The sequence below is a fragment of the Schistocerca cancellata genome, chromosome 7, assembly GCF_023864275.1.
Source record: "Schistocerca cancellata isolate TAMUIC-IGC-003103 chromosome 7, iqSchCanc2.1, whole genome shotgun sequence".
Lineage (NCBI taxonomy): Eukaryota > Metazoa > Arthropoda > Insecta > Orthoptera > Acrididae > Schistocerca > Schistocerca cancellata.
This window is the reverse complement of record NC_064632.1, coordinates 139,899,176-139,926,186: the sequence shown is the minus strand read 5'-3', so window position 1 is coordinate 139,926,186 and position 27,011 is coordinate 139,899,176. Positions and strand designations below refer to the sequence as shown.

Below are 27,011 nucleotides of genomic sequence, written 5' to 3'. Positions count from 1 at the left end.
TACGACGAAACAACGGAAGTGGACAAAGAAGGTAACAGACTTTCGACTTCGAAGCGCCAGTGCTTGCTTCTGCAGACTTGGAGAATAGGCAGGAATCAGAGTTTACAGCTTATCCAGTGATGGATAAGTAAATACTTACTATCCATCATTTGAGGTCATTGCTGTTCTCACGTTCACAAGCAAGTATTATGTAAATGCTACACGATTGTTAATTTACAATACTTTATTAATACAGTATTCCTACAGTACAATATATCCAGTCTTTACTTAACATTCGTATTTAAATAATACGATATGTAGTCTACAGTTTTTTAATAACAGCAAGTTTCAGTAGTACGGAGGAATCACTGAGTGTACGAAGTCCATCCGCTCAGCATTCCTGTTCTGCTGGACGGTAGAGTTGACGTCAATGTTGAGGAAGTACTTCGTTTCCAAGTTGTAGGTGGGCCAGCCGCCCTCAATCACAGGATCGTCCTCAGGGGTGGGATTCCTGCAAGCATCACATCTCAGAAGTCAGAACATGCGGTTTAACAATGTTGAAGCATCGAGGGACAGGAAATCTGTATCTTAATTTCGGCAGTCAAGAAACTAATTTAAAAAGGAAGTAAAAGAACAAGGAAAAGTGAGAGAGAGTAAAGAGTGAGAAACATAAAAAGTGAGCAGAATGACGAGCACAGCTACTTCATACATTACTACCTTCCAGTTTTAATTATGGCAAGAAAACCTAAAACTTGTAAGTTAGCATACATTACGTTTCTACAATAATATTCCGCCTAAGCAATAAGTTGTTCTGTTGTAATTTATTTAAATTGTGGTTCCTTTCGGTAAACGTAATTATTAATTTCCTCAGTGAGGATATGTATAGAGGATCTTGTTCACATTTTTAAACCAATTGACGACCGGATATCGGCACATTCACTACAATTCTGCGAGTTAATCTTTGAAAATTAGAAAAGTTACGGTATTTTCCCCTGCTCTCTAACTGGTGTGATAAATGACAAATTTATGGCAAACGCTGCCAAGACAGCGACTAAAATGATCTACAATTCAACATAGTGAACTATAACTGGTTTTGACTAAACAACATTGATGATATAGTGTTTCTTGGGCATGTCCCATTAGCTGTTGACATTTAATTTCATCATCTGCGATAGCGGAACCTTAGGAAACTTAGCTGCAGGTTTACTGAGATGTCGGTTATTGTGTTTTATGTTTTCCGCCTAAGTAAGGGTGACGAAGACATTTAAACTTCAACTTTCGGCGTTTTTAAATAATACAGAGATAATATCTGCCATTCAATAGTTTTCAGAGTATATTAATTTCTGTAGTTTGGCTTTTGTGGAGTGAGTCTCAATAATTTCGCGTTCTTATGCCAGTATTACTACAAAAGCCGGTCTCAGTGGATAGAACAATAGTCAAGAGAGTCAGAGATGTGCTCGTATGAATGTCCGTGTGTTTCCTACTTTAGAAGAACGCCTTTTGTCCCAAAGCTCAGATGTATAGCACTCTTTTGTTTCCCTGTCTCCGACTCAACATCTCTTGTATATGGTAATTAACTGTCTATCCTTTCCATAATATTGTCAAAATTGTTACTAACGTAGACAAAATGTATTACTGAGTTCAGTGGAAGGTTAATCGCTATCATCGCAAACTTAAATTTGTTATACATCAAATTTCCTTTAAGAAGCATCAAATGACAGTCACTGAGGGTGCTGAGAGAGTGTAAACTCAGGACATCTTTGGAGGTTGACAGTTCAGCACAGGAAACAAAACTATATGTACAAGCAGTACTGAAAATAAGATCCATCTGTCCTTTTGAGTTGGAACGTGGTGGAACCTACGAATGTGCTTTGAGAGAGCATGGTTTAAATTTGAGGGAAATTTTAGAATATTTAATAGGACTATCATATCTCATTCATCGGCTAAGATAAGACCCTTATGCTTCTATTAAAGATGCTCTGCTACAAGAGAAGACCACTGTTACTGTACGACAAGTACGTCCCATGTGGTTAAGATCGCAATTACACAGGCTCCCGTCTTCGTAAAAGTGAGATCGATAGCCCAATATCATCGCTACTACAGACGCCACAGGCAGATGCAACACGGCGTAGGAAGGCTATCACATCGTCAGGAAACCTTGCATAGTTGAAAGAACTCGCCATCGAGCAACGCACAATCACTTCGAACCGTGCTACTCTTTGCTGACGACTGTGCTCTGTTCTACCAGACCATGACACAGGACTCACCTGCGTTTTCCGACTGTTATTCAGGGTGTCGCGTTTATCTAAACCATCACAAACATTTGTTCAGAAGCGATATAAAAATGTATCAAGCAAATGTTGTTTAGCTACCACGTTGACAAAACCAGTATAATTGTTCTTGTAACTGTGTCCATTAAGAAGATATGAATAGCACTGCATCTACTTCTTAATGTGAACTCTGCATTTTTTATTTGGTAAGCAACTTCCTCTAGTCAAGATCTGAAGAAAAGTATACCACAGTTTACCATTCACGTAAGCATCACATTATTAAAAAAAGTTACAAGAACTGACTTTGGTTCTTCTTCACTAGCAGACATGGCTGGTAGCTGGTGTAAAGCAACTCGTCTATCCCGTAGTTGTTGGCTGATTCCATTATGGTGCGTCTAAGGACTTCCTTGGTGCGTCTTTCGGCTGGCTGTCTATGAGTTTAACGACGTGAAGGCACTGATTGGATTTTGCAAATCATCAGTTTTTTGTGTTAAAGAATGGTGACGAACTAAGTGGTCTGTGGTCTAGAGATAGTGTTTTTGGCATAACTAAAACGTCCTGGGTCCCGATTTGAATGAAAATGATCAGCAATGCCAGGTGACGACTTCTGTTATCATCGATCACCCTAGTTCTGTCAACGACCCTGTCAGAGAAGGTGGAGGAGCGGACAGGTTGTCACAGCAACCTCTTGATCTTGGGATGGGGAGCTGTCTGTAAAAGAAAGAAGTGTCGGTATGGTAAACAGCATGAAGATGGAAGTCTAACGACAACCATTGACTTAAATTCATGTAATGTTTATCCTCATGAAATGCGGCTTGTAACTGAAAAAGAGTCGTGATAATCACTCCACTGGCGTAACATTCTGGATCTGTCCCCTTTGAGAATCTCCTGAATAGAACGGCCAAGAGGGAGGTATCAATGAGAAAACTATTGAGTAACCAAGGAAACGGTAACATCTTAATACTAGCGTTGGATGTCGTAGGTTTGAAAGTGGATGGAAAACTGGGAAATCTGAAAGGGCATATGGAACGACTCAATCTAGCTATTGTAAGGATCACTAAATGAAAACGGAAATAAGTACCGATTTCTGGTAAGACGAATGTAGGTTAACGTCAACAGCAGCTGAAAATGGTATAGTAGTAGAAATGAGAGAAGGTGAGTACTAATAGAGGTCTGCAACAAATTTTAATTAATAGAGAATATTCTGTTCAAAATCACAGAATAGAAGGTACGGTTGGAACAGGCCTAGAGACACAGACACGGGATGACTGTAGTTCAACTGTATTATTATCACACACAGACAGAGATACAGCAATATTATTAACTTTGGATTGAAATAAACTGGAGTTGCAGAGAAGTTGGGTGCAGACGTCGTCCGTCTTTTTTTATATCATGTGACGACGTAATGTGCATTCATTGAAATATATTACATATATTCGTGATGTTCAGAGTGCATCTTGTTTGTATATTTGTGGGAAACTGTTCAGTGGATTAAGAACATTGAAGATGGCAGCTACTTGCCGAAACCTGTAAAGTGAATGTTTCTTGTATACCTAGGGAATCGTGACATAACAAATTATTATATAACCTTTTAGCAAGCTTGCATGCTGACAACTCTCAACATGTCAGTTTAACAAAAAAATACGTTCACTGAGTCTATTTTAAACTTGACGCTAGCACATGTATGATTTGTGGAACTATCATGTCTACTACTTACAGTACGAATTTTTGAGTTGTACTAATTGAAATATTTTTGTCTTTTAGTAAGTCATACACAAACCCACTGAATTCGTGGTGTGTTCTTTTGTAGATACCGACCGCTTGAGGTTGACAAGTGACTCCGAATCTGGTCAGTCGTGTTATCCGTAACAAAAGAGAATACAGTTTCCTTAATCAGCAGCCGAAGTTGGAACATGAAAGTGTCCTTATAGTTCAAAATGGTTCAAATGGCTCTGAGCACTATGGGACTTAACTTCTAAGGTCATCAGTCCCCTAGAACGTAGAACTACTTGAACCTAACTAACCTAAGGACATCACACTCATCCATGCCCGAGGCAGGATTCGAACCTGCGACCGTAGCAGTCGCGCGGTTCCGAACTGAAGCGCCTAGAACCGCTCGGCTACCGCAGCCGGCGTCCTTATAGTCCGGCAAGACTAAGCACCATCGTCCTATCTGGTACAGTGGCGAGTTGAATTGTGAACATGTTACTTCACGTTGATTTTCGGACCCGATAGTAACCGCAAGAGAATATCATAGATTATTAGTCCAGGAACGCTGTTTAGTCACCAATTTATTAAGCGTTTCAAGCGCCCAGTCACTAATTCGTTTTCTGTGCTAACTAGTCACCTCAGAGTAAGAATTACAACCTACATCCTCTATTTTTTGCTAGGTGTATTCCCATCTCTGTCTTCTTCTACAGTTTTTACCCTCTACACCTCCGTCTATTACCACGGAAATTATACCCTGATGTCGTAACAGATGTCTTTTCATCCAGTCCGTTGTGCTTGTCAGTGTTTTCCACACATTCCTCTACTCGCCGATTCAGCGGAAAACATCGTCATTTCTAACCTTATCAGTCCACCAAATTTTTAACATTGGTCTGTAGCACCACGCCTCAAATGCTTTGATTCTCTTCTGTTCCAGGTTTCTCACAGTTCGTGTTCCACTATCACACAATGTTGTGTTTCAAACGTACACTCTAAGAAACTTCTTCCTCAAATTAAGGTGTATGTTTGATCCTAATAGATCAGAATGCCATTTTTGCCAGTGCTATTGTGCTTATTTCGTCCTCCTTTCTCCGCCCATCATGGGTTATTATGCTTCCTATATAGCAGTATTCCTTGACTTCGTCTACTTCGTGATCGCCAATTCTGATCTTACATTATTCACTGCTCTTATTTCAGATACTTCTCATCAGTTTCATCTTCCTCTGATTTACACTTAGTCCACATTCTGTACTCATTAAAGTGTTCATTCCATTCAACTAATCCAGTGATTCTTATTCACTTTCACAGAGCATAGCAATGTGAACAGCGGATCTTATTACTGATACCTTTCACCTTGAATTTTAATCCCACTCTTGAGCCTTTCGTTTATTTCCGACGTATATAATAATAATAATACACAAGGGGGGGGGGGAGACTACATTCCTATCTTACACCATTTTTAATCTAAGCACTTCGTTCTTGGTCTTCCAGTCCTGTTGCTCTCTAATGATTCTTGTTCGTAGTGCATATTCCCGTCTTGTCTATGGCTTACATCTGTTTTTCTCAGAATTTCGAACATCTTGCACCGTTTTACATTGTCTAACGCTGTTTCGAAGTCGGTAGATCCTATGAACGTATCTCGATTTTTGTTCAGCGTTGCTTCAATTATCAACTGGAAAGGCAGAACTGCTCCCTAGTGCCTCTACCTTTCCTAAGTGAAACTGATCGTCATCGACACAACCTCAATTTTGCTTTCCATTCTTCTGTGTACTATTCTTGTCAGCATGAGCTGTTAAGCTCATTGTGCTATAATTCTCATACTTGCAGTCTTCGGAATTGTCTGCATGATGTTATTCCGATAGTCTGATGGTATATCGCCAGTCTGATATATTCTGCACCCTAAAGTGAAGAGTCGTTTTGTTGCTACCTCTCCGAGTGATTTCAGAAAATCCCATGAAATGTTATCTGTCCTTTCTGCCTTATCTGATTTCATGCCATCCAAAGCTCTCTTAAACTCTGATTATATACTAGATCCCCCACCCTTTCCTGTGGAAATTTGTTTCTTCTAGCAAGCCAGGCAAGTCCTCTCACTGAAAGAAGCGTTTCTACCTATCCGCTCTGTCCTCTGCATTTGTTACTCCCATTGCACTCTTAAAGTTATCGCCCTTGTTTTCAAATTCACCGAAGGCTGCTTCAACTTTACTATTCGCTGAGCAGTCCTTCCGGCAAACGTTTATTTTCCCATCCAGGCATTTCGTCTTAGCTGCCCTGCAATTCCTACATATTTTGTTGCTATGACTTGATTTCTGAATTTCTGAACTTCCCTGAACAATTTTTTACTTCCTTCTTACATCGATCAACTGAAGTATTTCTTCTGTTATCCATGGTTCCTTCGCGGCTACCTTGCTTGTATGTACGTTTTTCTTTCCATCTACTGTGATTGGCCTTTTTAGAGATTCCGTTCCTCTTCAACTAAACTGCCTATTGACATAGTCATTATCGCAGTATCTATTGCCTCAGAGGACGTCAAGCATATCTTTTCATTATTTAGTAGCTCAGTATCCCACTTCCTTGGGCGTTGACTCTTCTTGACTAGTCTCATAATCTTCAGCGTGTTCTTCATCATTACTAAATTGTGCTCAGTGTCTATATTTGCTCCTGGGTACACCTCACAACCCAGTATCTGATTTCAGATTATCTACCTGAGTAGCTAAAATATTCCCGTTATCTCCCGTCCATTTCTAAGTATACTCCTCCTCTTACGATTCCTGAACAGGGTATTTGATATTTGTTGCAGAACTCAATTAGTCTTTCTCCTTTCTCGCTTCTAGGACCAAGCCGATATTCTTGTGTAACCTTTTCTACTTCTCCTCCCCTACAACCGTATTCCAGTCCCTTGTGACTGTTTAATTTCCATCTCCTTTAAGGTGCGAAATTAGCTGTTCAATATTCTCATACACTTTCTGTACCTCTTCATCCTTTGCTTGATACGTTGGCATGTGTAACTCATAAACTGTTGTCGCTCTCGATTTGTTATCGATTCTGTTGAAAACAACCGTATTACTGAACTGTTCACAGTAACTCACTCTCCACCATACCTTCCTATTCATAACGAATCCTGCTCCCTTGATACCGTTTCCTGTTGCTGTTAATATATTCCTACACTCGTCTAATCGAGAATCCTTGTATCCTTTCTATTTCGCGTTAATGATCACCACTATATCTAGATTGAACCTCTGCACTTCCGTTTTCAGACTTTCTATCTCCCCTACCACGTTCAAGCTGCTGACATTCCACTCCCAGACTCGTAAAACGTTATTCTTCCGTTGGTTATTTTATGTTTTTCTCATGGTCACCTGATCTTGATAGCATACTTCCGGAGATCCGAATGTGGGACTGATCTGGAAACTTTTGCCATTGGAGGGATCATCATGACACATTTTCAATTACAGGTCACATGTCATGTCGATTAACGTTAGGTGTCTTTAATGCACTGGTTTCCATTCCCTTCTGCATTTCCAAGCGGTTGATCATTGCTGATTCTTGTGCCTTTATGGGAAGTTCCCCACCGCAAGGACAATAAAGTGCCCTGAACCTTCGTCGGCTCTCCACCCACATTGACAGAGTTGTCGGCAGAACGAGAATGACTTCTTATGCAGGAAATACTTGGCCTCAATTGCTAATGTTTTTTTTTCTTTATTGTAATTTTAAGCACCTCATACAAGGTGGGCTGTCAGCAGCATATTACGCCGCTCTTCAGCCTTAAGTGGTACATTAAGATGACAGATAGGTGACACAAACAATACAATAAAAACGGCGGGCAAAAATGTAGATGCAAAAACAAGAAACATGAAGCTGTTCACGCCGGACGAAAAAAAAGAAAACATTAACACTTGTTGACACGGCGCACATAACACGGACGACTGCGACGGCACACGTGAACAGTGGAGGCGTGACAACGAAAGAACACTAAACACAGACGAAGGCACACACACGAGACACTGATGGCGAAGATCTCCGGCGCGCGAATGTTCACTGAGCGTTTGCGAGTCCGGGGACCTGCCAAGAGAGGAGTAGGAGGAAGGGGAGTGGGAGAGGGAGAGGGGAGAGCAGAGATGTCATGGGCAGGGGAGAGTGGGGGAGGGAGGAAGGGGGAGGGGAAGCCCGGGGGAAGAGGTGCGTAGGACGAGGGACGGGGGAAAAAGGAAAGAGAAGGGAGAGAGGGTGCCGAAAGGAAAGGAAACAGGGAATGGGGGGGAGGGTCAAAGTTGATAGGAGGGGTAAATGGAAGGGAGGAGGACATCATCAGGGAGGGGGAGCTGGCGGAAGCCACCTCGGGAGAGGGTAAGGAGGGTGGAGAGATGGAGACCGGGTGGGACGTGGGAATACAGGCGCGGCAGCGGGCGGGGGTGTGAGAGGATCGGGGAGACGAGCGGGTGAGGAGGATCGAGTTTACGGGAGGTGTATAGGATCCGTATCCTTTGTATCCTTTCAAGGAAAAGGAGAAGGTGGGGGAAGGGGATGAGATCGTAGAGGATCCGCATGGGGGAGGGGAGACGAATGCGATAGGCGAGGCGGAGAGCATGGCGTTCAAGGATTTGGAGGGATTTGTAAAAGGCAGGGGGGGCGGAGATCCAAGCCGGATGGGCATAACAAAGGATAGGGCGGATGAGGGATTTATAGGTGTGGAGGATGGTGGAGGGGTCCAGACCCCACGTACGGCCGGAGAGGAGCTTGAGGAGACTGAGGCGGGAGCATGCCTTGGCTTGGATTGTCCGGAGATGGGGAGTCCAGGAGAGGTGACGGTCGAGGGTGACGCCAAGGTACTTAAGGATGGGAGTGAGGGCGATAGGACGGCCATAGATGGTGAGATAGAAATCAAGGAGGCGGAAGGAATGGGTGGTTTTGCCTACAATGATCGCCTGGGTATTGGAGGGATATTGCTAATGATTTTCATTCAAAATTTAAACAGTGGTGAGATTCGACCCAGGACGAGTACGTTTTGATTACTAGTCCTGGATGCACCTCTAGACAATGGGTGCGTCCTCAAAGTATCGTAACGCCGTAGTTAGTCTACAACAGTTATCCATTGTGTCAGGGAATACTCACAGGTACTTGGCGAAGTTTGTCCAGAGCTTGAGGACCGTGGTGCGCACCTTCTGCTCGTCAGAGTCAGGGTCCAGGTTTTGGTCGGGCTCACGCCAGATGGAGTCCAGGTCTGCAGTGTGCGTGGCACCTGAAGAATAAGAATTTTCTTCTTTATATTTCATCGCTTTAAAGTCTTGAGCAGCAATGATCTGTGGTATTTATACGTATTCTTGGATCTGCTGAAAAACGTCTTCTATCTTCAGGAGCGACATTCTCTCATATCGAAAGTAATCTGCGTAAACCAGCCTGCTTCGTGTGCATTGCATGCTGTCTGCTAAAATACACATGAAAAATCGTATTGACTCCTAGCTTGAAACTGATGTAGGGATTTAAATACGGACTTCTGCTCCGGAACATTAATATTCCATCGACGAACGCCACTGCCTTAAAAGGCTAATACATGTAATTCGTTACAAATCTTCTCACGCCTTTCGGCATATCGAAGGGAATACTGCTGCTGATTTTGATCTGTCCTGAGTTCTCAAAACAGTCTACGTGTATGACGGTAACTCACAATGATAATGACTCATACCCTCTCCTTGCTCTATGCGTAGTTAAGCTTCTTAAAAAATAAGCAAATCCTTATGTAGACCGAGCGAGGTGGTGCGATGGATAGCACACTGGACTCGGATTCGGGACGACGACGGTGCAATCCGCGTCCGGCCATCCTGATTTAGGTTTTCCGTGATTTCCCTAAATCGCTCCAGGCAAATGCCGGGATGGTTCCTTTGAAATGGCACGGCCGACTTCCTTCCCCGTCCTTCCCTAATCCGGTGAGACCGATGACCTCGCAGTATGGTCTGTTCCCCCACACAACCCAACCTATATCTTAGTACTGCTGTTGTCTCATTGTTATTCTACCATTGATGTAGATTCCATCCAAGTTCTTCTCTTGCCGGCCGTGGTGGCCGAGCGGCTCTAGGCGCTTCAGTCCGGATCCGAGCGACTGCTACGGTCGCAGGTTCGAATCCTGCCTCGGGCATGGATGTATGTGATGTCCTCAAGTCAGTTAGGTTTAAGTAGTTCTACGTTCTAGGGGACTGATGACCTCAGATGTTAAGTCCCATAGTGCTCAGAGCCATTTGAACCATTTCTTCTCTTGCCCAATTTATTTGCGCACCACGCCCCATGATGTACTGCTTGGTCTAAGTACGAGACAGAAGTGGTAAACAGCGGCCATAGGCCGAATGTTGTTAACCGCGGACGTCAAGCACGGGATCAATGTGTTAAAAGATTTCTGTCTCACGGGAGCAGTTAGTTGCTTTAATAACGTCGGTCTGTTCACGCCAATACGGCGTGCTTTAATTACTGATTGAAGTGGATAGTTAATGTTAACCCCGTATCACAGATCACAGCGAAGCTAGCAACCATTATTTAAACCGATTTTACAGTTAAACAATACGGAGGAGCAAGTACGTTGCGCAATGTGTGTCGATCACGGAACACTTAGAGTGTGTGGAATCCAGCCAGCATTGTTCTGGCGTAACCACAAGCGTCGGAACGAAGATGAGGAAATCAAGCACAGATAAGGCGGTGAAGAAAACATCGGCCAATGGTGCGCAGGATTAGACCGGGCCGCGCCAGGAGCGACACCAGGAAGAAGTGAATATAAGCGTCGCTTTTGCCAGCCTCGGACGCCCAGATCGCCCCAGTCTGCAACGGGATTACTGCTACACTATCAGATTGTCGTGATCCGTATCAAGTGCCTACTTGGACTTTGTGCATAGCAAGAACGTTACTGTTTTCATGTCGTCTCTCTCTAGCGACATTTGATGTAATAAATGTTAAGTATTGTCAGTTTTTGCTTTCTAGAAATAAAACTATCAAAGTATTTTGTTTGAATTGTTGTATTGCATTCCAAGACTGCAACATCCTCTAGGCACGCGATAAGCAACGAGTGCGGAAGATCCTACAAGGATCGCAAACAAAATTTCATAATTTCTGAGGCCGAAGAAAGGAACCTTTCATTGAGGGTAGTGCCAAACATTTTTTAAGCGATTAATTTATTGCCATGCCAATGGCCTTGCCGCAGTGGTAATACCGGCTCCCGTCAGATCACCTAAGTTAAGCGTTGTCGGGCCGGGCTAGCACTTGGATGCGTGACCATCCGGTATGTCGAGCACTGTTGGCGGGGTACACTCAGCCCTTGTGAGGCAAACTGAGGAGCTACTTGATTGAGAAGTGGCGGCTCCGGTCTCGGAAACTGACATACGGCCGGGAGAGCGGTCCGCATCCAGTGACACCTGTGGGCTAAGGGTGACACGGCGGCCGGTCGGTACCTTCGGGCCTGCATGGCCTGTTCGGGGGGAGTTAGAGTTAAGTTATTGCCATGCAAGATTTCGATAGTACACTCGTATGTCAGCGACAAATGAACCACCTCTGCCCCTCACTCACCAGGCAAGTCGACCGGACTTTTCCCCGTATAGTCGTACTGGTAGTAAAAGATGGGCTGTGTCATGGTGGTGCTCAGCAGTCGCACCGTCGTGTCTGCCGGCTCTCCGTTGTTCAGGTCCGTCATCATCTTGGAAAAAACGAAACGAAAGCATTAATTATACGACCGAAATTAAGTCCGTAATTCTTGTTTAGTTGGCGACAGTACGTGTGTACTCACAGCTGCGTACTGGACGGTGTTGTCAGCCGTGATGTTGGTGACGTTGCCGAAGTAGTACTGCCTGAGGGCGGCCGCCGCCTGCCGCTTGGACTCGATGTCACCCAGGCGCAGGACGAAGTCGATGGCCGCCTCGAAGTCCGAGTTCAGCTGCTCCAGCACAGATTCGGCGATGGTGGGCTCGCCTCCCGCGTCTGTAAGAAGAAAAGGTACACTATGGGAATCACCTAGTCAGTAAGTTACATTCTAACTCCCTGTTCTTCTACACCTACTCTCAGCGATGGGTAATTTTCGTTTTACCTTACTTCCTTTCCTCATGATCCACTAGGGAGTGATACATAGAGGGAAAAAAATGTCTGCACGTAGTTTTGCTCTCTACAAAAACTACGGTTTGGTAGTTTTCGTAATGTACGCAAATGACGTAGTAAGTGGGAGTATTGGTACCATTGGCAGAGAAATGAATGTATGAGAGAGGAACTGGGAGCCGACAACTTCTCTTTGTTTCTTCTTTGTTTGTTTATATCTTTTGCACGTGACTGGAACTGCATATCGTTCAGTGTGAGTGTATTGCGTATTTTCTGTGCTTACAAAATGAAAATTGCATTTTCTATGTAAGGAAAGCTGGACCGTGAAACTTTCAGCGCTTTTATGTAACAAAAGCAATTACTTCTGACGCAAGCAAATTTTACACGCACAAATAGGAAACTCTATATAATTATTGTAGTTATTTTGTATTCCAGGGTACTTTTTTCGTCATAATAAAAAGCAAGAGTTTCCTGCTGTTGTTGGTAAGTGTAAAAGCTCCCTAACTTCGCTTTGCGCAGAATCCTTGAACACAATCTCAGTTCTAATATAACCATTTTTATTGATACTGAGAAGCTTATGTCGATGAAGTTGCATGGTTTCAGAAAGCATTGTTCGTGCGAAACACAGCGTGTTCTTTTCCCACGTGATACATTGTAAATTGCGGAAGAGGGGCAACAGGTTGATTCCATGTAGCTAAGTTTCCAGAAAGCCTTTTACACGGTGCTCCATTGCAGGCAATTAACGAAGGTACGAGCGTATGGAATAAGTTCACAAATATGTGAGTGGCGCGGCAACAGAAACCAGTATGTTGTCCTCGACGTCGAGTGTTCATCAGAGACAAGGGTATCGTCAGAGTGTCCCACGAAAGTGTTATATGACCGCTGTCGTTTACTATATACATACATGATTTGCCGGATCTGGGTGGGAACCAATTCAAGGTTGTTTGCTGGTAACTCTGTGGTCTACGGTATTGCGTCGGATTTGAGTGACTGTAGGAAGATACAAGATGACTTAGACGAAGTCGGCAGTTGGTGTGATGAATGGCAGCTAGCTCTAAAAGTGGAAAATGCGCATGAATAGGGAAAAAGCCTTGTAATGTTCGAATACAGCGTTAGAAGTGTCCTGCTTGACACATCGTTTAATTGGTTCAAAAATGGTTCAAATGGCTCTGAGCACTATGCGACTTAACTTCTGAGGTCATCAGTCACCTTGAACTTAGAACTAATTAAACCTAACTAGCCTAAGGACATCACACACATCCATGCCCGAGGCAGGAGTCGAACCTGCGACCGTAGTGGTCGCTCGGCTCCAGACTGCAGCGCCTAGAACCGCACGGCCGCTCCGGCAGGATATCGTTAATTGTCTGAGCGTAACGTTGTAAAGCGATATTAAATGGAACGAAATTGTGACAATTGTGGTAGCGAAGACTAATGAATGACTTCGGTTTATTGGGAGAATTTTCGGAAAGCGTGATTCATCTGTAAGGGAGACGTCACATAGAACGCTGCTGTTACATGTTCTTGAGTACTGCTCGAGTATTTGAGATCCATACCAAATCGTATTGAAGGAAGCCATCGAAGCAATTCAGAGGCAGGCTGCTACATATGTTACCGTTAAGTTCGAACAACAAGTGTTACGGAGACACTTCGGGAAATCAAATGGGAATCACTGAAAGGCAAGCGACGTTCTTTTCGAGGAACATATTGCGAAAATTTGGAGAATCGGCATTTGAAGCTGACTGCAGAACGACTCTGTTGCCTCCAACAAACTCTACGCTTAAGGATCACGAAAGGAAGACACGAGAAATTAGGCCTCATATGGAGGCATACAGAAAGTCGTTTTTACATTGCTGTACTTGAGAATGGAATGGGAAAGGGAATGACTAGCAGGTACCCTCTACCACGCACCGTACGGTGGCTTACGGAGTATGTGCTCTTCCATGTCATCACAGGACCTCTTTCGTTGTCATCCGCGGTACCCTTACTATTGTCGCTAACAGAGTATGTTAATTCATCCCCATTTTCAAGTCTTTACTTCTTAGTACAGAGAATTGAGTCACCTGAAGGACAGGTTGTGACACTTACCATTCTGCAGCTGCAAGTTGTACTCGCCAGTGGTAACGCCGGTAAGGAGTGGCATAGGGGTGTAGTTGCCGGCGGCAGCCCACGCTCCGAGCCTGCTGTGGTCGGCCGTCATGAATGCCCCCTCCGCTTCAGGCTCTATGGCGATCATGAAGCCCACTCCACAACTCTGAAACACACAAAAACACATGAAATTAAAGTGGCTGACTCATGGGAACAATTTCCATCCAGTTCTACGCACTACGTTCTTTTGGTGTTAAATAAACCAACATCAACTTTGATATTTAGTGTTATGATACTGTGACGGTCCGGTCACTGGATGTGTCCAGAAGCGAACGCCGTTAAGACTATCTGATGATGACTACGATTTACCCATCAAAGTAATTCTTAAATGTACATACTGCTCTACCTCACTGAACATGTAGAAATGTTTCATTTATTTGTTTTTAAAAATGTTCAAATGTGTGTGAATTCCTAAGGGACCAAACTGCTGATGTCATCGGTCCCTAGACGTACACACTGCTTAAACTAAAACGAACTTACGCTAAGAACAACACACACATCCATGCGCAAGAGAGGACTCGAACCTCCGGCGGGAGGGGCTGCGGAGTCCGTGCTATGGCGCCTCAAACCGCACGACCACTCCGCGCGCTTATTTGTTTACAGATTTCTCTTTTATGACCTTTATCAACAACCTCCTACCGTTGTGTTTCGTCGAGATAAAGAGCGACAATTGGCTGTCTTTCGTTGATTACAGAGAACGTAACGCTTCCCTGTTTACTGTTGTTTCACCACTAGTATAACTGTGTGTCTCGTATCTTCGTGTTGCTACCCCGAGCATTACCGACCTCTGGACATCAGTACCGATCAGATACTGAGATGAACGGATGAGACGCGTTGGTCAGCATTAAAGAAATAAATTTGTAGCTTCTTCTATTCATTGTCACTAGACAAATCTGTGCTCTTGCAATAGGCTGTTACTGCACGAACCTTTGAATGTGGTTCAGTGATGTTCCATAGTTTATTTGCATTTTGTTAGATGTTGTATTATTATTTTTATCATACTTCCAATGTCTGGCTAGTTTTCAAAATAATAGTTTTGCCAATAATTGTTACTTAGTTCTCGTTCAGTAAGAATGATTTATTGGGATATCTAAGAGGAAATACCTATCATTCTTGTATCGAATGCAAAGTTCTCAATTCAGTGAAAAAGGCTAATACAACGGAATTATGGCACAGTGTGAAAGATCACCACCACACAGGAAACCTCTGAGAACTAGCTGTCATTTGAACAGCAGAACAAAAATACAGCGATTTACTGCGAACTGGTATTCTCTGATAGATGTATAAGAAAACCAATCAGACTTGTTGAATATTTCTGTGAAAACATGGTTAGAGGCTGCTTATTTAAATAATTATTTATTACGTTCAGATCTTAATATACCAAAACGTTCACTTACGTAATCCAAATACATACCGATTTTATCCATCCGAAACCTCTGTCAGTAGAATATATTGTCAAGCACAAAATACGTTGTCAAGTAACTCATTTCCAAAATTTTTATTGTCTGCAACAACCTTTGATCCACAAGGGAGGCGCCCGCATCTCGTGGTCGTGCGGTAGCGTTCTCGCTTCCCACGCCCGGGTTCCCGGGTTCGATTCCCGACGGGGTCAGGGATTTTCTCCGCCTCGTGATGGCTGGGTGTTGTGTGCTGTCCTTAGGTTAGTTAGGTTTAAGTAGTTCTAAGTTCTAGGGGACTGATGACCACAGATGTTAAGTCCCATAGTGCTCAGAGCCATTTGAACCATTTGAACCACAAGGGAGGCGGTCAAATACTTTTATTGCTGCTCTCCCCTCAAGTGCAGGACAAAATTATGAATAATGGAGGCTACTCTTGGTACTACTTGGTACTACTTGAAACAAGGCTCCCGGAGTAGACAACATTCCATTGGAACTACTGACGGCCTTGAGAGAGCCAGTCCTGACAAAACTCTACCATCTGGTGAGCAAGATGTATGAATCAGGCGAAATACCCTCAGACTTCAAGAAGAATATAATAATTCCAATCCCAAAGAAAGCAGGTGTGGACAGATGTGAAAATTACCGAACAATCAGTTTAATAAGCCAAAGTTGCAAAATACTAACACGAATTCTTTACAGACGAATGGAAAAACTAGTATAAGCCGACCTCGGGGAAGATCAGTTTGGATTCCGTAGAAATACTGGAACACGTGAGGCAATACTGACCTTACGACTTATCTTAGAAGAAAGATTAAGGAAAGGCAAACCTACGTTCCTAGCATTTGTAGACTTAGAGAAAGCTTTTGACAATGTTGACTGGAATACTCTCTTTCAAATTCTAAAGGTGGCAGGGGTAAAATACAGGGAGCGAAAGGCTATTTACAATTTGTATAGAAACCAGATGTCAGTTATAAGAGTCGAGGGGCATGAAAGAGAAGCAGTGGTTGGGAAGGGAGTAAGACAGGATTGTAGCCTCTCCCCGATGCTATTCAATCTGTATATTGAGCAAGCAGTAAAGGAAACAGAAGAAAAATTCGGAGTAGGTATTAAAATCCATGGAGAAGAAATAAAAACGTTGAGGTTCGCCGATGACATTGTAATTCTGTCAGAGACAGCAAAGGACTTGGAAGAGCAGTTGAAAGGAATGGATAGTGTCTTGAAGGGAGGATATAAGATGAACATCAACAAAAGCAAAACGAGGATAATGGAATGTAGTCGAATTAAGTCTGGTGATGTTGAGGGTATTAGATTAGGAAATGAGACACTAAAAGTAGTAAAGGAGTTTTGCTATTTGGGGAGCAAAATAACTGATGATGGTCGAAGTAGAGAGGATATAAAATGTAGACTGGCAATGGCAAGGAAAGCGTTTCTGAAGAAGAGAAAATTGTTAACATCGAGTATAGATTTAAGTGTCAGGAAATCATTTCTGAAAGTATTTGTATGGAGTGTAGCCATGTATGGAAGCGAAACATGGACGGTAAATAGTTTGGACAAGAAGAAAATAGAAGCTTTCGAAATGTGGTGCTACAGAAGAATGCTGAAGATTAGATGGGTAGATCACATAACTAATGAGGAAGTATTGAATAGGATTGGGGAGAAGAGAAGTTTGTGGCACAACTTGACCAGAAGAAGGGATCGGTTGGTAGGACATGTGCTGAGGCATCAAGGGATCCCAAATTTAGTATTGGAGGGCAGCGTGGAGGGTAAAAATCGTAGAGGGAGACCAAGAGATGAATACACTAAGCAGATTCAGAAAGATGTAGGTTGCTGTAGGTACTGGGAGATGAAGAAGCTTGCACAGGATAGAGTAGCATGGAGAGCTGCATCAAACCAGTCTCAGGACTGAAGACCACAACAACACTCTTGGTACTAGCGTTATATTTGAAAATGCTGGCATTAACATTAAACTGTTACGGTTCTTATCAAAGAAGCCTCATTAGAGATAAGCTCTACTGTTAGACTCTCTTTAACGTGCTTTTTTCTCCTATTGAGCAACCTACATGAATTATCGAGCATGAGGGACAGCATGTTTCTGGTCAATGAATATTCTGTGTCACTTTCCAGAATTATCTCACAAAATATTCCACAAGACACTGATAAATGGAAGAATGAAAAGTAAGTGCTTTTGCTCAAATCAGCATTCGGGAGGACGACGGTTCAAACCTGTGACCGGCCATCCAGATTTAAATTTTCCGTTATTTCCCTACATCGCTACAGGCAAATGCCGGGATGGTTCCTTTGAAAGGGCACGGCCGATTTCCTTCCCGAACCTTCCCTCTTCTGATGGGACCGATGATCTCGCTGTTTCGTCCCCTCCTCCCCAAAATCAGCAATTATATGTAACTTCTGAATGTCCCAATCATTTAAGAATATCTTTAATATGTGCTCCTGAATTACATTTCTGATCCACATGTAACTAGCATTTTTCGTCCCTAAGTTATAGGCTCTTTACCGAGAAATGATCGACAGGTTTTGAATGTTTAATTTAACATAAATTCTGTTGTTGTATATGTCTTTCAGATGTCAACTTCTACCGCATCGTGGTTAACTCAGATCTACACAGTGCGCCGTGGAAAGCTTCTCTTGATATACAACTGCACCAAGCTAGAAACGTCTTTAAAAAACGAAATTTTCTCTGAGTTCTAATTGGCCTTTTGCCATTTGCGTTTCCTTCAATAACGAATAATTTATATCCGTCGAGGTATTAAGTCCCTCTGTATTTCAAAACATGGAGTAGATTTTTGCTTCTTTTTTCATCAAATGAAGGAGCTTCATATTTGCTAGTATCCCCTACAGTCCTGCAGATGAGTGATCAGCATAAAGTATCGCCCTGCCAGTGAAAGACTGAATGTCATTTTTGCATGACAAACGCGGTAGCAGTCCCAGTATTTAAGTGTTGAACACCAATAAGAATTTCTTCCTCCTCAAAAGAAGACGGTATCAACAAAATTGCATGAGCTATCTACAGTAGTATGCCCCTTTATTTCCGTATGGGTTAAAAAAGTGAACACTGTTACAGTAACTTGTATTAGTAAGAGAAAAGGCGAGGAACAATAACACGGTCAAATTTACTAAAGGCTTACAGATAATAAAAATTTGATTTTCAAAATATAATGTCAAAGCTATCCAAATATGAAAATTTAAAATAGTCTCATAACACTCATTAACTAGTACACACTGAGGTAGCAGAAGTAGTCGTACAACGATAAGCAGATATAGACAAGGCGGTAGTATCACGTACACAAGGTATCAAAAGACAGTGAATTGATGGAGCTGTCATTTTTACTCAGGTGATTCACGTGAAAACGTTTCCAACGTGAGTATGGTCCCACTACGGGAACTAACAGACTTTGAATGCAGAGGGAAGTTGGAACGGGACATGGGGCATTCCATTTCAGAAATCGTTAGGTTATTCAATATTCTGAGATGTAGAGTGTCAAGACGCAAAGATAATACCCAATTTCCGGTATTACCTTACACCACGGACAACGTGGAGGCCGAAGGCCTCTACTTGACCACTGACAGCAGTAGTGTTTGCGTAGAGTTCTCAGTGGTAACAACAAACAACACCGCGTGAAATTACTGCAGATATCAATGGGGAAGTAGGATGAACGTATCCGTTAGGACAGTGAGGCTAATTTGGTGTTAACTGGCTTAGGCAGCAAACGACCGTCGCGACTGCCTTTGTTAACAGCACAGCATCGCCTGATGCACCTCTCCTGGACACTAAAGTAGCCTGGTCAGATGAGTTTGGATCTCAGTTGGTAAAAGCTGATGGTAGGTTTCTAATGTGGCGCAGATGTCACGAAGCTATACACCCAAGTTGTCAACAATGCACTGTGCAAGCTGGTGGTGGCTCCATAGTGGTAAGGGCTGTGTTTATGTGGAATGGTGTGAGTCCCCCGGTCCAGCTAAACCGATAATTCACTGGAAATGATTCTGTCTGATTACCTGGGAACCGTTTGCAGACCTTCATAGACTTCATGTTCCCAAACAACGCTGAAAGTTATATGGTGTTCGCGAATGGGTTGAAGAACATTCTGGACAATATGAGGGAATGGTTTGGCCACAGGGATCTCACGACATGAATTCCATCAAAATTTGAGGAGCATAATCGAGAGGTCAGTTCGTGGTCGTAATCGTACACCGGCAACACTCTCGCAATAATGGATGGCTATAGATGCGGCATGGCTCAATATTTATTAAGGGGCTTCCAGCAGTATGTTGGGTCCATGCTACGTCGAGTTACTGCACTAAGACGGGAAAAAGGAGGTCCGACACGACAATGGGAGTTTTCCCATGACTTCGTCATCTCAGTGTAACTTTATGTGAAATGTTTAACGCAGTGAGACAAGTATAACAGTCAGAAACTGTGAATCTTTCTTGAGGTTGCGTAAATCACTGAGTTAAAATACCCAGATTATCCAGTATTTGTAAATGAGAGCAGCTATGGACTTCCAACACACTCTACACATAATCTTAAACTTCTGTAACTACTCTCACTTACATGCTTAACATTAAATATTTATCGCAATAACTCTATTCTAGAGTAACCTGAGACTTGAAACTATACATGGGCGTTAAATTCTTTTGAGAATTTTGGTTTACCTAGTGGCTTAGCTACGGGAATAGCTGTCAGTGGCCTACCGTGGTGAATAGCGAGGAAATCTCCACCGACTGCAGGAAGGTAAGCAGCTCCTGGGGATCCTCTGTCTGCAGGCCCAGCTCCGCGCCGATACAGAAGGCGATCTCGCGGTTGGTGTCTGCAATGTGGTCTCCGCCGAGGGCTGATCCACTCTGCGAGATGGCCGCCCGGAACAACCCTGCAGCAACCACAAAAGACTGTCTACACTCTCTGAAAGCAAGTGCCACGTTGCGACAAAAGGAGGGCAGTGGGAAGTCACACGACGTCCCTGAGTAGTCAGTAGAGCTTTGGTGGCTCCGGCTTAGACGCAGATGAATGTCCCCCGTTTTCAACATCTCACGTAAGAATCTTATGAGTGATACAAAAATATTCAATGATCTTCAGTAGGCTTGGTCCACAGCTTTGACACATCGATTAATATATTACCACCTGAAGCTTGTAAGTAGGCTGTTTAGGTTTTCTTATTGGTAACGCCACGTGGCGCTCTGTATGAAAATCACTGGCTGTGCTGTGTGCAGTCTGTGGCTAGTTTGCATTGTTGTGTGCCATTGTAGTGTTGGACAGCTGGATGTTAACAGCGCGTAGCGTTGCGCAGTTGGAGGTGAACCGCCAGCAGTGGTGGATGTGGGCGTGAGATGGCGGAGTTTTGAAATTTGTCGTGAACTGCTACATATATTATGACTATTAAGGTAAATATATTGCTTGTTCTCTATTACAATCTTTCATTTGCTAACTATGCCTATCAGTAGTTAGTGCCTTCCGTAGTTTGAATCTGTTATTTAGCTGGCAGTAGTGGCGCTCGCTGTATTGCACTAGTTCGAGTAATGAAGATTTTTGTGAGGTAAGTGATTTGTGAAAGGTATAGGTTAATGATAGTCAGGGCCATTCTTTTGTAGGGATTATTGAAAGTCAGATTGCGTTGCGCTAAAAAAATTGTGTGTCAGGTTAAGCACAGTCTTGTATAATTTTTCAAAAGGGGACGTTTCAAGTTGTCATTTGTTATTTGTGCACTACTGTATATTTTTAGAACTTAGATCATTTTCTAATATCCTGATAAACGGAAGCGGCAGCAATCCAATGCGTCTCACCTACCAGTCGCTTAAAAGTTAGAGACAGTAACAAAAAAAATGGTTCAAATGGCTCTGAGCACTATGGGACTCAACTGCTGAGGTCATTAGTCCCCTAGAACTTAGAACTAGTTAAATCTAACTAACCTAAGGACATCACAAACATCCATGCCCGAGGCAGGATTCGAACCTGCGACCATAGCGGTCTTGCGGTTCCAGACTGCAGCGCCTTTAACCGCACGGCCACTTCGGCCGGCAGAGACAGTAACACATTATATGATAAAATGTTCTACTATTATTAATATCTTGCTGTACGATAATTCAGCTACGGCACATTAGGCCACATTAATGTCTTTGTAATAGCGTTTTCGTCGTGCCATGCCACATTAACGATCGCCCAGTCGTGAAGTGTTAGTCCAGTGTGGCGGTATATTGATGTACATGTAATTTTAAATGTGTGCAGGTGTATTAATGACGCTAGTAAAACTTACGACAACGACGAAAATTTCGCCATTCAAAAATGTTGCTTAACAAAGAAACTGAGGCACATAGAAGACATGGTGGGATATCAGTGCCACGCTGCACACAGAGACACCGTCATCGAGTAAATGAAATAACAGTTGCACGTCTTTGTGTGGCGAGTAGAACGGTCACCAGGGACCATTAAGGTTGTTCATGTTTAGTGTTATTATCAGGCGTGGCAGGATGTATAGGAGGTGTGACCAGCTTCAGACGCTGATTGGTCACTGAAGGACACAGGCACTCGTGATTCAGCGTTATTCCCACCTCAGAGTGTCTAAAAGGGGCCTCATTGTGAATCTGCATTTGGCCAGCTGGTCGAATCGTGCATTGGCCATATTTGTAGGGCATATGGATGAGACAATGGCCCGATGTTGAACTCCACAGGCAGGTGAGGGCAGATACACTCGTTGTCAAGGCTCCAGTCGAACACGTCTGACCACCACAAGGAAGGATCGCGCTACCGTGCATGAAGCACACAGCAATCCTTCACGTCTGCCATCCGATAACAACTAATGCAATCTCTACAACATTCTGTGTCATCGCGTAACTTTGGCCGGAGATCTGCAGCAGGCGGCCCGTGGAATTACTGTACCATGTACAGGCTGGCGTTAACACATCTACATCTACATTTATACTCCGCAAGCCACCCAACGGTGTGTGGCAGAGGGCACTTAACGTGCCACTGTCATTACCTTCCTTTCCTGCTCCAGTCGCGTATCGTTCGCGGGATGAACGACTGCCGGAAAGCATCCGTGCGCGCTCGAATCTCTCTAATTTTACATTCGTGATCTGCTCGGGAGGTATAAGTAGGGGGAAGCAACATATTCGATACCTCATCCAGAAACGCACCCTCTCGAAACCTCGACCTGGTACGGATCCCGCACTGACGAGCAATACTCAAGTATAGGTCGAACGAGTGTTTTGTAAGCCACGTCCTTTGTTGATGGACTACATTTTCTAAGGACTCTCTCAATGAATCTTAACCTGGCACCCGCCTTACCAACAATTAATTTTATATGATAATTCCACTTCATATCGTTCCGTACGCATGCACCCACATATTTTGCAGAAGTAAATGATAACAGTGTTTGTTCCGCTATCATATACAATAAAGGATCCTTCTTTCTATGTATTCGCAATACATTATATTTGTCTATGTTAAGGGTCAGTTGCCACTCCTTGCACCAAGTGGCTATCCGTTGCAGATCTTCCTGTATTTCGTTGCAATTTTCTAATGCTGTAACGTCTCTGTATACTACCGCATCATCCGCGAAAAGCCGCATGTAACTTCCGAAACTATCTACTAGGTTTTTATACAGGGTGCTACAAAAAGGTACGGCCAAACTTTCAGGAAACATTCCTCACACACAAATAAAGAAAAGATGTAATGTGGACATGTGTCCGGAAACGCTTAATTCCCATGTTAGAGCTCATTTTACTTTCGTACACCTACGCTCAATGGAGCACGTTATTATGATTTCATACGGGATACAATACCTGTGCTGCTAGAACATGTGCCTTTATAAGTACGACACAACATGTGGTTCATGAACGATGGAGCTCCTGCACATTTCAGTCGAAGTGTTCGTACGCTTCTCAACAACAGATTGGTTGACCGATGGATTGGTAGAGGCGGACCAATTCCATGGCCTCCACGCTCTCCTGACCTCAACCCTCTTGACTTTTCATTTATGGGGGCATTTGAAAGCTCTTGTCTACGCAACCCCGGTACCAAATGTAGAGACTCTTCGTGCTCGTATTGTGGACATCTGTGATACAATACGCCATTCTTCAGGGCTGCATCAGCGCATCGGGGATTCCATGCGACGGACGATGGATGCATGTATCCTCGCTAACGGAGGACATTTTGAACATTTCCTGTAACAAAGTGTTTGAAGTTACGTTGGTACGTTCTGTTGCTGTGTGGTTCCATTTCATGATTAATGTGATTTGAAGAGAAGTAATAATATGAGCTCTAACATTGAAAGTAAGCGTTTCGGGACACATGTCCACATAACATATTTTCTATCTTTGTGTGTGAGGAGTGTTTCCTGAAAGTTTGGCCGTACCTTTTTGTAACACCCTGTATATATTGTGAAAAGCAATGGTCAGTAGTATACTAATAAAGAATGACAGCTTCAGGGTGTATCAGCTCATTTAAATAAAAATCAAATAGTAACATATTTGAAGCTTTGTTATCTTGAAAGGTACAGCTAAGTGCACAAAAAGAAATCCGGACGGTTTCTAAGAAACTGAAACTCATCAAGTTTAGACTAGCTGTTATTTTTTTCTGCGTTCATTAGAAACAATGCAGGATGTCTACGCGCAACAAACTAGTAAGCAAAACTACTTTGAAGTTAAAATCTTCTGGGTTATTAGGCCTCGTCATGTTTCTTCTAAAATGTTCAACGTTTCGACCCCTCTGCTGGGAGCTTCCTCAGGATCTTTTGGTGTCCACTACTGCTAGAACAGTAGTGACAACAGCCACGAAAGCATGCACACTTACATAAAACTACTTTGATATCATAGTTTACAATTCGTTTCTTTTACTCCCGTCCATGGCCACTAAAGCTGCGGTCAGACTATCGGTTTATGTCAGTAATGACCTTTTTAATATTTTTAATAGAGCCACATTGATGGTATTTTCTGAACTGATTTGTAGCCAGCTGCAACTGACTGAAATCGATTGTCTGAGGACGATTTTGGCGATCAGAGGCGAGAATAAAATGAGCCGCCCGGATAACTGGGCGCGTTAGCACACCGCTTCCGTGATTCAGGGAGGGACGCTGGCCACAGATCCAATCCGTCCGGTGGATTAACAATGAGAGCCGTTGTGCCGACTAGGGTGCTGGGCTTTTAGGGCGGTGGCGATGTAGTGTGGCCACTACCTGTTTGCGGCACGTTGGGCGCGAATAGTTTATATGGAGGGCGAACAGGCAACGCGCAACGCGCACTCATCCGACTGCAGTCACCCACACCCCCCCCCCCCCCCCTGCATTATTTTGTTGGTTGGTTTGGGGAAGGGGACCAAATAGCGAGTTCATTAGTCCTATCGGATTATCGGATTAGGGAAGGCAGGGAATCTCCCGGCATTTGCCTGAAGCAATTTAGTGGAATCACGGAAAACCTAAGGATGGCCGAACACGGTATTACTTTGTCATAGGACCAGACTCTGTCCATTGAGCCTTGCGGTCATAACTGTGCGCAGCTGCATTGGGCAGCGCACACGTTACGATGACATATTGCGACCAGTTATTGACGCTGATCCAACTGTCCAACTGCGTGTATATATATATATATATATATATATATATATATATATATATATATATATATATATATATGATTATTTATTAATGCATTTTTGAAACGGGATATTTCTCTCGTTATGTACACTACTGCCCACTAAAATTGCTACACCAAGAAGAAATGCAGATGATAAACGGGTAACCATTGGACAAATATATTACACTAGAACTGACATGTAATTATATTTTCACGCAGTTTGGGTGCATAGATCCTGAGAAATCACTACCCAGAACAAGCACCTCTGGCTGTAATAACGGCCTTGATACGCCTGGGTATTGAGTCAAACAGGGCTTGAATGGCGTGTACAGGTACAGCTGCCCATGCAGCTTCAACACAATACCACCAGTTCATCAAGAGTAGTGACTGGCATATTGTGACGAGCCAATTGCTCGGCCACCATCGACCAGACGTGAGAGATCTGGAGAATGTGCTGGGCAGAGCAGCAGTCGAACATTTTCTGTATCCAGAAAGGCCCGTACAGGACCTGCAACATGCGGTCCTGCATTATCCTGCTAAAATGTAGGGTTTCGCAGGGATCGAATGAAGGGTAGAGCCACGGATCGTAACACATCTTAAATGTAACGTCCACTGTTCAAAGTGCCGTTAATGTGAACAAGAGGTGACCGAGATGCGTAACCAATGGCACCCCATACCATCACGGCGGGTGATACGCCAGTACGAATACACGCTTCGAATGTGCGTTCACCGCGATGTCGCCAAACATGGATGCGACCATCATGATGCTGTAAACAGAACCTGGATTCATCCGAAAAAATGACGATTTGCCATTCGTGCACCCAGGTTCGTCGTTGAGTTCACTATCGCAGGCGCTCCTGTCTGTGATGCAGCGTCAAGGGTAACCGCAGCCATGTTCTCCGAGCTGATAGTCCATGCTGCTGCAAACGTCTTCGCACTGTTCGTGCAGATGGTTGTTGTCTTGCAAACGTCCCCATCTGTTGACTCAGGGATCGAGACGTGGCTGCACGATCAGTTACAGCCATGCGGGAGCAGCAATGTCGCGATGCGATAAACCGCAATCGCTATAGGCTACGATCCGACCTTTATCAAAGTCGGAAACTTGATGGTACGCATTTCTCCTCCTTACACGAGACATCACAACAACGTTTCGCGAGGCAACGCCGGTCAACTGCTGTTTGTGTATGAGAAATCGGTTGGAAACTTTCCTCTTGTCAGCACGTTTTAGGTGTCGCCACCGGCGCCAACCTTGTGTGAATGCTCTGAAAAGCTAATCATTTGCATATCACAGCCTCCTCTTCCTGGTTAAATTTCACGTCTGTAGCACGTCATGTTCGTGGTATAGCAACTTTAACGACCAGTAGTGTATTTTGATATGGAAAAATTGCCTATAGGATACAGGAGACCTGATCTATGAACTGAATACTATTAAAGAAATTGTAACAGACGGACGCGCTAAAGCATTGCGAATTAGGAAAAAGGAATACTATAAAAGGCGAATAACGAACTGGAATGACCATACTAGCAATTTAATAACAAACAAAAAGGTGGGCTATCTAGAAACTCTGTGATTACCTGGTAATGTGAATTACTGAGAGTATTAGAGAAGTAAATCTGCTTTAGTAAAAAAATAAATGCAAAAAATTTGATGGTCGCTTCTCTCATTACAGTAAAAGTACAGCACACCAATAAGAATTTCTCTTTTCATTGCTGTCTATCGGTATCTATACGTCCTAAAGCAGTCTTTTAATATGAAGTAAGAATTTTCTCTTAAATGTAAGTAAGTTAAATCTGAGTTTTGAAGATATTGCTGTCTGGTGCACTAAAGAAGTCAAACATAATAAGACACATTCGCGACACTCTCCCTGGA

General features: G+C 43.4%; 1 protein-coding gene across 1 annotated transcript in view; it reads right to left on the bottom strand.

Annotated features, from left to right (window-relative positions):
* Positions 1-310: 310 nt before the first annotated feature.
* The window catches only part of LOC126092667 (juvenile hormone esterase-like), a 48,733-nt gene continuing 22,032 nt past the window's right edge, over positions 311-27,011 (bottom strand). The window contains exons 6-11 of the mRNA XM_049908389.1: positions 20,270-20,445; positions 14,103-14,268; positions 11,716-11,906; positions 11,499-11,625; positions 9,066-9,192; positions 311-490 (exon numbers count right to left, since the gene is read on the bottom strand). Of these exons, the coding sequence (XP_049764346.1) occupies positions 328-490; positions 9,066-9,192; positions 11,499-11,625; positions 11,716-11,906; positions 14,103-14,268; positions 20,270-20,445 (950 nt within the window). The 3' untranslated portion in view covers positions 311-327. The remainder of the gene's footprint in view (positions 491-9,065; positions 9,193-11,498; positions 11,626-11,715; positions 11,907-14,102; positions 14,269-20,269; positions 20,446-27,011) is intronic.